At 43.3% G+C, this 11281-nt stretch overlaps 1 protein-coding gene across 1 annotated transcript in view; it reads right to left on the bottom strand.

The window, feature by feature from the left end:
- dachd (dachshund d) overlaps window positions 1–11281 on the bottom strand; it is a 106043-nt gene that overhangs the window by 2569 nt on the left and 92193 nt on the right. The window contains 4 exon segments of the mRNA XM_025004642.2: window positions 2857–2925; window positions 3669–3827; window positions 4504–4651; window positions 8860–9005. Of these exon segments, the coding sequence (XP_024860410.1) occupies window positions 2857–2925; window positions 3669–3827; window positions 4504–4651; window positions 8860–9005 (522 nt within the window).

Genomic DNA, 11281 nt, shown 5'->3' with positions numbered 1-11281 from the left:
GAGGGAGGGAGGGGGGGAGAGGGGGGGGGTACAAACACACAGGCTAATTACCCGGCACTGCCGTAGGTCTCAGAGGCATTGCACTCTGGTGCTGCCTCTATTCAAGCAACAACCACCGAGTTCTGCGTAAAAGTCATTCCAGCATGAATGTGGCGGCGCGAAAGAACAAAACGCAGAAAAAAAAAAGAAGAAAAAAAAAGGGGGCTGGGGAATGTTTAGAGAAGTGGGCCGGGATGCACAGCTCGACACACACACACACACACACACACACACACACACACACACACACCTCACAGCCTGCCAGCCTGTGTTGATGGTCTTCATTCAGAGTCGCGGCAATTTATAGGGGTGTTAATGAAAACAAAGACAATCTGATTATTTGACGGACACTGACAGCCAGTGCTTTGTCGAGAGGCTGTTAAATATCGAAGCGTTTGACTCCTAATAGATCAAATCCAACCCGGCGGGGAGGGCTCTGACGAGCAGCTCTCACCGGTTCCCGGCCCAGTCGGTGTGCAAACGCTGAAACATCTGCTTTCCACACGCCACTGGAAAACCCTGTGACGTCTGGACGCGTTGTTTTCTGGAAGACGCTCATTAAAATATGGCAAAACTTCAGTATTTTTACATTCAAATCAAGATGAAAAGTTCATTAAAGAGAATAAATATTTCATTAGATGCTAAATAAAACAAAGGGGATTTTTTTTGGCCTCTCTCAGCATAAAATTCCTTTGAAAGATTAATTAATACATGTAAATTATGCAAATTATGCCCATGCAAATATTTTATGAAGACAATTAAGGGATCCATTAATTACGGTCTTTTTTGCTTCAGTGACATTCGTTCATTTAATTTTAATTTCACTTTAGCTGTTTTGATGTTTAATCTTGCAACAAAAGAACTTTATCTCGGCGCGCGCAGGGTCGTGTAAACTCGCCGAACACGTCGAGCGGGGAGGAAGTGGCAGGGAACCGGAGGAGATACCGGGGGAAGATATTCACACGCGCGCCGCTGTTGCCAGGCAGGCAGGCAGGCAGGCAGTACCAGCGCCGGTACGGGGTCCCAGCAGCTCGCCTGCCTGTGAAAAGAGCCACACTCCCTCTTGGACTCGATTCAAAACACTGTAAAAGCAATTAATAAACACAGACTGTGTTAATATCGCAGAATTAGAGAAGTGTGACAAAAGACAAATAGAAATAATTAGTTCTCTAAAATTATGCCCCTCATTATTTATTTTTTTTTCCTTCCCCTTCCCTCCCTCCAATTCGCCTCCCTGAGTTTGGAGTCGAGAACGCACCCACACATTTCTCCCCAGCTTTCTCAGCTTTGATAGGCTTGTTTCCCCCCCTCCTCCTCCTCCTTCTTTCTGCTTGTGTAATTTATCAACATCATTTTTTGCCATTTGAGGTTAATTATACAGCGAGGCTTGCAGAGCAGAGTAGAGGAGACATGGGTGGCAGACAAATGCTTCTCTAATTGAAGAAAACACAAAAAAGTGCAGCCTGTTATTGGGTTTCATTCCACTCTTCGAGGCACTGATCAGAGTGATTGAGAGACTGCAGAAATTACACGCTCCACAGTCACAATGCACTGTTTAACAGGCATCAGGTTTTAAACTATATGTGTGCTTTCTTTAAACCTCCACAATGCTTTAGAAGTAGGACAATGGCTGCTGTAAGAGTGACGCTTTAATGCATTTTATTTAACAGAACTGCACTAGCCCATTTATAAAAGTATTAAACAGGCTAAATGTACTAATTTGGTATGAAATAGGGGCCCATAATTACTCTATCTGCAAGTTATCTTTGTATTTAAATGATGACATATGGATTTCCTTTTGTTTGGAGGAGGGGGGCATCAAACTGTTTCAGATGCCTGCAGAGACTGAATGACATTTAATTAAGGAGGAGTCATCGTTTCTCTCTCCTTCCCCCTTTTTTGTGCCCTTTCACAAAAATACCAGCTCGAGTAGACTAATCGCACATGAAAGAGTTAAAGGGGGGAGCGGAGTTCCTCTGAAAGCCGGCGAATTTCCCACTTTTCACAGCAAATTATGTGCAACTTTTTAAATTATTTTTTTCCCTTTTTTTTTTCCCTCTCTCTTCCTCTGGATAAATTGGGACCTCACCCGCTGATAAGGGCAGCTCTGAGCGGACGAATTAAAGCAAGACGTTGGGAGTAATAATGAGGACATTCAACCTTTTGCGAGGTGTCTTGGATCTGGGTAAACACAGATAGAAGAGAGTCTACAGAGGTTATCGCTAAAGCACCCCCCCACCCCCACCCCCCCACACCCACCTCCACCCTCCCTTCCCCGAACACAAACTGCACCCCCAAGGCTAACAAACAAACAAATCATTAAAAATGTAACAAGGCTTATTCATAAAATGGATTGATTTGCCCCAATTATTACTATCAAAGGGGGGATTGAAGCGCTTTTGTGGTTTCTAATGACTCATTATGGGCTCCTGAGTTGTAAATAAGCAACTTTTTTTTCTTATTTTTTTAGCCCGGTTGTTCAACTGTAGCGCATTTATTCTGACAAGGACCTGTCTTCTAAAACCAACCACTAAAAGTCAAGTAAAAGAATAATATTATTCCGACAGAAAACCAATGATCTTGACCTGGTGCTGTGGCCCAGATGGTGGTGGATGTCTGAACAGCAGGCACAGAAACACTAATGTTCCTAAACTGAAGCTGTGTGTGTGTGTGTGTGTAAAGGAGGGGGATGTAAGAGGAAAGGAAAGGAAAGGAAAGGAGGGGGGGAGACGCACAGAAAAAAGAAAAAAAAGAGAGAGCAAAAGTGAGAGCCAGGAAAAGAGAGGGAGATTTATTGTCTCATCTGAGCCCCTGTACCTTGTATTGTCCTTTCAGCATCTGTTCTTCCACTGCTGCGGTCATTCTCCATCTCAGGGGTCAGAGAGTCTGCGAGAGGAGAGGGATCACCGCCGTTAAACACGCCTGACATCCACCTATCACGGCACTGCTTTCGCAGCATCATTCATCCCCCCAAAACAAGAGACCAAGAAGCCTCCGAGCGACATCCGTGCTCCATGTCAATAAGTGCGCGCTGGACAAAACGTGCCACTCTGTGTGACTATCTCCACTGACCAAAAATCTGATTTACAGCACATCTGTGAAGAGTGAATTTAAATATCTGCTCTCAGAAAGCTTGAAACTGGGGTTAAAATGGATGAAAGTTAAAAAAAATCTATAAAACTATGTATGCAACTCTTGAATAAATCTGCTCTGCATTACTGGTTATATCTGAGTAAGACTATGCAAAAATGAAACTTCTTTCCATTATAAATTCTGAACTCTGCATTATTACTTTCTACTTTCTCTGAGGGAACTAGTATGTTTTAAATATCACCTGCCTGCAGAAGATAAGGTGAGTGTACGTCTTCCTGTTCACATTAGAGCTGAAATATTAAGCTGATAAATCCAGTAAATTACCTGTAAATCTTTAAGGATTACATAGTTTACTAATAAGCAGCAGAATCAGGTGACCAAATCAGAAAAAAATCAGTTGGTCGTTGACGGTTTCCTCCTTTGTTATGAAATATATGTAAGTATTTTAAACTATTAAAATACAGGAGACATAGGAGATGGTTTACGCGATCAAAAGAAAAAAAAAAAGTTAGAAAATGTGATGCAGGGAATCTCACTGTAGATCATCTGACCGTTGAGGGAACGCATGCTGTCGGAGGGCGACGGCTGCTTCAGGGTCTGCTCAGCCTGCTCCCTCCGTTTGGACTCGTACTCCAGAGCTTCTTGGAGTTTCCTCTTGGCCTTTTTCTCCTTCTTCAGACGCTTCTGGATGATCGCTAAGACGGGGAGCAAAAGCACAGCCGCGAAACATGAGCTTCGAGAGGAATTAGCAGTGCTGTTCTGTTTTTTTTTTTTGTTGTTCATTTTTTACTTTTTTTACTCAATGAAGTCTGATTGTTGGACTATCCCGATGAGCCAAAGCTAGAAACCCTTCTGGTTGAAATCCAGCCAGAAAAAGAGAAAAAGTCAATTAAAGCTAAATATTTTATGTTAAATAAAGATTTAACTGAGAGAATCTGAGCAAATACTGACTGTGACTTAGCAAACGGCTAGAGGGAATTAAAGCTAATTGAAAAATTTATTGGGATATTTTTCATGAATTTCTCTCATTAAACATAAACGATACAGTTAGCGCACGACTCTGATGCATTTTACATGAGACTGAGCCCAGGCTTTGCATGGGATGTGGATTTCCAATTATGTTAACAGACCCAAAACACAAAAAAAAAAACTATCTAACTAGTTTTGTGCGGAACAGGAGAGGAGCGGAGAGGCTTCCGCGTGCCTGGCAACGAAACATCCCACGTACACGGAGAACTGTGTCAGTACATACAGGAGCTAGAGTACCTAATTGAGCACAGGTCTGTGAAGTCTGGGTACACACCAGTCTGTGTGCCTGCCCACCCACACACACACACACACACACAGTGGCAGGCGGCGTTCAGGTAGTACCTCTGTTCTTCTGCTCCATGGCGAGCTGCTTCTCCAGCGTCTCCCTGAGCTCCCTCTCTCTGAACAGCTCCATCTTCAGCTCCGTCTTCTCCAGCTGCACCTGCTTCTCCTGAGCCCGCGCGTTGTCGATCGCCACTTTGAGCAGGCCCTGCACACACACGCACACATGCGCGCACACCCTCGTGAATAAAGAAAAAAAAATGGAGATCAGGGAGAAGAGAAACTGGGAGCGATGCGGGCAGTTTAAGAGCTTTAAAGGGAAGCGACAGCGAGCCGCACGGAAAGTGTGTCGCCGATGTTCTACTGATCAGGGCCGAACGCCGGCTGCAGCTGTATTACTCCGGTCCTTTAATCCTGTCGGATTTGTACTTACAGCGCAACTTACTGCACCGTAACGCTCACGCCATCTGAGAACGGAAACGCAAATTTACCACAGAGCTTCAGTGGTGATTATCTGTGTGTTTTTAGTGAACGGGTACATCTGGACAACCTTTGGCTTATAGGCACGAAGTGTGACAAAACAGACCTGTTGGTGGAATTAGAAAGAGAAGATGGTCCCACTTCACAATAAGGGTACCTTTATAAATGACTGAAACAGTCAATAATGCCAATATTCATTAGGCTGTAAACACTTACAAAAACCATTAATGAGCAGTTACAATTCATTAGATTAAAAGGACAATACTGACTTGTTTCTTTCCAAATAGGGAACCAACCAAGCGATTTATCAGTACTCTCCATCCTCACTGTTCACCTGTATTCCTCATAGTTTAGAATCAAAGTACAGCACCTGATCATGCCCAATGGCAAGCCTACTTCAGTGGATGAGCATTGGTTTATAAATGCTTTATAAAGAGGTTACAAATTCATTATTAACCTATTTATAAAGCATTGACAAAGGGGGCCCTTATTGTAAAATGGTAATGTGACGTTTGATGTACGGAAAAAAAAGGTGGGAGAGAAAATATAAGACAAAAAACAACTTTCACATCAAAAGTTGCAAATGGATCTGTTAGGTACAGTAACGTGCAAAAGTTCTGAGTCATTCCTCATTTGTTGGTGTTTTGCTGCCAAGCAGCCAGCCTTTCTTGTAATCTTTTAAAGTGGTCTTGATCAATAGCCCTTTAGACTTTCTGAAGGTCTTTCAAAGTCTTTCTTTGAAATTTGGCAGCCTTTTTTTTTTTTTTTAGTAATTTCTAGTCCAGTGTCTGAAGTATTTTCTGTATACTGTGTATGAATTATTTTCAGTTTTTTATTGTTTGCTTAAGTCAATTATCTCTGAGTTATCTGGGCTTCCCAAGGAGCTATGAGCTGAACATTTGACATAGGTTGATCAACTGAAGGATGATGTCTTTTTTCTGATTTCTTAAATATACGACTTTAAAGAAATGCAGATGGGTTTTGTTTTAGGCTGGACTCCTCTTTTTTGTTGCCCTTGTCAATGCTCCTCATTTGTTTTACGCACACACTGTGCAATATGCATGGTCAGGTATAAGAAATGGACTAAAAATGAGGGAAAAGCAGGCAAAGTCCTAGAAAAAAAATATCAAACAACAATTTTGAAAGACCTACAAAAAGACAGAGAACTACTCATCTAATCCACTTCAAGAGGTTAAAAGGAAAGCCTGCCTCTTTGGAGGCAAAGCATAAAGAAATTAGGACACTAATGTAGATTCATTGATTGATAATTCCAGGAGGTGAGCTGTTAATATGGCTTGTAATATTTTTTAAACCACTTTTCGACAGCTGACATCTGTGTCAAGACTGCCTTTAAATGCACCAAATTAATTTCTGTACCACTTCTTCAACGAAACACCATCCAACGCATCTTCCCGACAGCTCTACATTCGGATGTGAAAGCAATCCAGCAACGTGGAGACTTTCATCACAATTATTCCCCATCCACATGCAATTATATCAAAGCCACTGGACTATGGCTTACTAATTGTTGATTCTTCTAACCCCAATTTATTCTAAGTTGCTTTATCTTCATTTTCTGCTTGGTTTCATTTTGTTGATTTGTATATAAATATTCAAGGCGAGGATCATTATCAAAGATGACTAAGAGGAGTGTTGGGAGCTCGCGACGGGTTTTTTGTTGTGGCTCTCTAATTACCGCACGGAGCCAAAGGAGAAGCGGGACTCTGATGCCAGTGGAACGAGTGCAATGAGAAGGGCAGCGGGGTACACACATCATTACACCCAGAAAAAGAAGGCGAGAGGCATTCATCTTTCTGATTGAGGGGGTTTGAGCTGAAGCCGGAACGGCACTCTGAGTGTGAGTGTGAAGGTTTCACTGGTCCCCGCATGCATGGCAAATAAATTTGTGGGAGGATGTTAAATGACATCTAAGTTTGGAAGGAAAGAAAAAATGCCTTTGCTCGTTTTCATCGATGACAGCTACTTATATCAGATATAGATGCATTAAAGGGAATGCATATCCCCCACCGCCATTCATGACAGTGACTATCAGCGTGTCTATGTTGGTATACATTTTTTTGTGGTCTTTCCTGCGCGGTGTTGGTTTTTATCCCTGTGTTCACATATTTTCTTGGAGTCAGCGTCTTCCCCTGTGTTGTCCCTAGTTGTCTTACCAGGTGACTGTCATTGTGTTCGAGCCGCTTTAGTTAAATCTTGAAAATAATGTTATGCTCAATCTTAACCTCAAAATGTCATACAATCTGTTAATGCTTGGTGCGTATTCTGCAAAGGACTCTCACGTACAACCATGTCAAACTTTAGCTCAATAGGTGTAAAAGTGATTGAGTTAAAGCCATTTCTGTGTAGGCTAATGTTGATAAGCTGTGGTGGTCATCTTGAATCTGGTTGACTCCAAAATGTAATCAGTTGTGGACAAACATCCAGTGATTACTTTCTGAGAGTTTCACTACAACTTGTCTTGTGGTTCATGATATATTTTGCTAACAGACAGACAAGAGTTGACTCCAACAGCTAATGGCAAAGTTTTAGGCAAAGATGTTGCACAAGATGTGGTGCTCAGAGTATGTGTTGGGGAGGACTTTCAGCTACCGCCACAACAAATTTTAGGTCCTTGTCTGTAAAACTGACAAAGTTTTATCTACTTTTGTGTTGACTAAGTTCGATTAGATGTGGCAGCCACCTTCAGTTGAACTGACTCCAAAAGTTCATGAGTTGTAAACGTATCACCAATGAATATGCTTTGAGAGTTTTGTTAAAATCCGCATTATTTTGCCTTTTGCCTTTAGGTGATGGGTGACAAAAAGGGAAAAAAATGTCTATTTTTACCAAAATGACATCACGTTTTAGAGCTAAATAGATCCAGGTTATTGGACATGGATAGTTGTAGTCAGCTGGACTCAAGAAACCCTCCTTCCTGAACCAGATTATACCTCCACCTAATCTTTTCTTTTGTTGCACAATGGAAAACATTAAAGTGAACCAGATAACCAGGCAAACACTTGTCCCTACAAGTTTAAAATGGATCGGGGCAGAGTCCGAGATAACGCTTGAGTGAAACTAACTTTTCTTCACAGTTCGATCAGTTAGATTCATGTAGTTTACACTGGGGAAAACTCACACAGTAAGCTAGACTTTGATAAGTACCCTGTTATACATATCACAGATGAGAGAAATATCTAACTTTGAGTCTTCCTCACTCAAAATAACCTTCTAAACTCAAGACTTGAGTGAATGAGACTATAACTCCTTGACCTAATGCAAAAAAAGTCAACATTTTAAATAAAGACCAGACTCGATCTGTTACTGTTTGGAGTGTGTGTTGTGAGTGACTCTCAGCTACCACCACACCCAGTTTTGGCTCAGTGTCTGTGAAACGCACTGAGTTCTTGCCATCGTTGTGTTTGCTAAGGTCGATTGGATGTGGCAGCCATCTTGAGTCAGGCTGACTCCAAATATTAATCAGTCGTCGATGTACATTTAACGATCCCGCTGTAGGAGTTTCATTCAAACCCATCAGCTCATTTATGACAAAGGAACACACACACACAAGAAATTACATGATCACCTGCCTTCAGTGGCAATAATTACATAATTACCTGCTTAATTGTAGAGCATTTATGCTTTAGAGAAAAAAAAGTACTTTTGAGTTCCATGTCAAGCTGGAAATCGGCTCTATTCCGGTCCCCTGCCTAGCAATCAATGCATCCCTGATAAAAAGTATTAAAAGGTACAGACTTTTAAAGACTAGTTTGTGTATGCAAAGCTGTCTCAGGACAAAAATCAAACAGGTAATGTGTGCAATGTTTTTAAGACATCTTTAGGTCTGACGAGACGGTAGAGGTTAAAGGGAGTACTTTAACACGATGCTAACTATGACATCACAGCGAAGCTTCGTGGGGGTCCTGTAGAAAATACCTGGATGTTGGTGAGGAGGGTCTCTATTGATGACAGGCCGTCCGGGAAGAGAAATGGCGATGGGAAACCAGGAGGCAGAGCCTGTCCAGCCAACGACAACCTCTCGTAGCTGTCTCTTGCTGTCGGGGTGCACATCGGGTTGTCCTCTGCGAAGGAAAAGGAAGAAGAAGAAAAAAAAAAAAACTGGTTAAAGATCCGGAAAAACGTTCTGTTTGTTCAGCCTAAAAGAGCTAACAGAAGACGGGAGAGGCTTCGTTTTTGGCCACGCTGACACATATTGGGGCTGACAGTAACAAAAAGCCGGTCCGTATTGATCTCCAGAGGGCAATCCCAGCTCTGCCCACCTCTCAGAAAAAAAAGAAGGTGGACTGATAGGTCCCTTGGAGATTTCTTCGCATTGTTCCCACCCCGAAAGCCCGACAATGAGGGGTTAAGTAATATAAACTGGAACATAAATCCAGCTAGCCCTGTTTTCTAGGAGATGTCATGCGGATTCCGAAATAAGGAGCGGGGCCGGCGGTGTGACCCCGCGGGAGGGGGGCTCGCCGCTTCCTTTGTGCGCGCACGCACGGGCGCCTGTCAAACCTGAGATGACATCATCCTCCATTCATCACCGGCAGAAGGGTAGGGCCCGGCCATCTGCTGTCCAGCCTCTCCGCCGGGCCTCAGAGGAGGGACGGTGGGGGAGCAGAGGAGGGAGGAGGGGGGGGGGCGGCAGACACATGTACGGCCCCGGTGAAACTATAACAGTATGTCGCACACGCCGCCGTCTCTGACACGTGTTCGTGTCCGTACGAGCTCAAGCCAAGGATCTGTGAGCGTCTTCGGCGGCATGCTTTATTAAACGCGCGCTTGTCGGAGGCAAGGTCCGCGCCAAAAGGGAGGTTTTCTTACGTGCAGCACCTCTCTGCTCTCATCCAGTATTCATACGTGTTTATGTGGCGGGCTGAGTCTTGTACAAACAGCCCTGCTGCCTCTCCCTCCCATCAATATTCACCAGCGCCAGCCAAGTGCTGGGAACAGCTGGTCTTACATTAATTAGTTTAAAGTATTTATTTCACCCATCCTCAGAGCAGATTGAGCAAAAACATTGGAGATTATTTCAAGCATCTGCAAATGCCCTGGAAACATCCCGGTGCCAAAAGTCGAGTGTTAGGATTCGCAGTTTAGATTTGTAATTTGGAGAACACTTTTTTTTTTCTTCTTCTTCTTCTACGAATGGGGGGAAGAGACGGTGAAATATGCACCGCTGGTCCGTGGAGAGAGTAAACAACCTTTCTCCTTTTTCAGATGGAGTTCACTACTGTTGATTAATTAGAATGGATGGTTGCCTAATGGATTAAAATTTGTTTATAATTTGACTTCATAAAAATAATGAATTGCCTACTTTTAAGAAGCCACTCTTGTGGTAATTTATTTTTGCTCGGCGCAGTCCTGTCTGCTTTTGCTTTCTGGTTTTTTTTTTTTGGTTTGTTTGTTTTTTTGGAGGTGGGCGTCAGGGTGGGAGATGCTGAAATGCACTCAAACTGCGCGGTGGCACAACATGAAAGTCCCATTTTATCTCAATAAAATAACTAATCAAAGATCAAAAGCGTTCCAGCTGGCTCCAGCTCGGGCTGATATAGATGTATTGCGTGCGTTATATGCATGCATCACCCACCTCCAATAAAATCACCATAACAACTCGGGACGTTAGTAGGACCTCGGGGAAAGGTCTGCCGTTGTAGCTTTGTAATTGATTTGTACTGTAGGCACTTTGTCCCTTATTTAGTGTTGGCATTAATCATAAATCATTGCTTTAACAAACTCCGGCTTCCCACTCAGCAGGCCTCCCCTCCAACACAATGTTGGATCACAGAGAATATTTGATGGCTTTGTTGCGGGGGAAACAACCTGTCATGCTCTGGGAACCTAAAAAAAAAAAAAAAAAAAAGAGCAAACAGCGTGTTTTGTTCGACAGACTCCGACTACCGTTACAGCACCTCTTGTCAGATAACATTTCCACCAGGAGCGATGCACAAGGAGCGGCGTTCTAGAAAGGGAAGAAATGCGGCGGCTAATTTGATCAATATAATCAAACGGGGCTTAATGAAAGTGAATGAGAAATTTCAACGGAACCCAATCTGGATCTGCTGTTTATTTATTTGTTTATTTATTTATTTTTAACCCCCTCCCACCCCACCCTCCGCCTCTCTCCCTCTGCCTGGCTGCGAACGCTGGCATGTGTTTGCATGTTTGCTTCTCACCGCCGCTGCAGAATCATTGACTTCAACTTAATTACAGCGACAGGCGTTGGAGTGATGGGGGCCGGCGGGATGGAGCGCTCTGTTTCCAGGTGATATTTCTGCACGCAGCAGCCAGCGGCAGCTCTGACAGCCTCTCGCCGCGCCCGCCGCACGGTAAAGGTACAGTTATGGAAACT

This window comes from Kryptolebias marmoratus, linkage group LG6 (genome assembly GCF_001649575.2).
Source record: "Kryptolebias marmoratus isolate JLee-2015 linkage group LG6, ASM164957v2, whole genome shotgun sequence".
NCBI classification, from domain to species: domain Eukaryota; kingdom Metazoa; phylum Chordata; class Actinopteri; order Cyprinodontiformes; family Rivulidae; genus Kryptolebias; species Kryptolebias marmoratus.
This window is presented reverse-complemented; position numbering and strand designations above follow the sequence as displayed.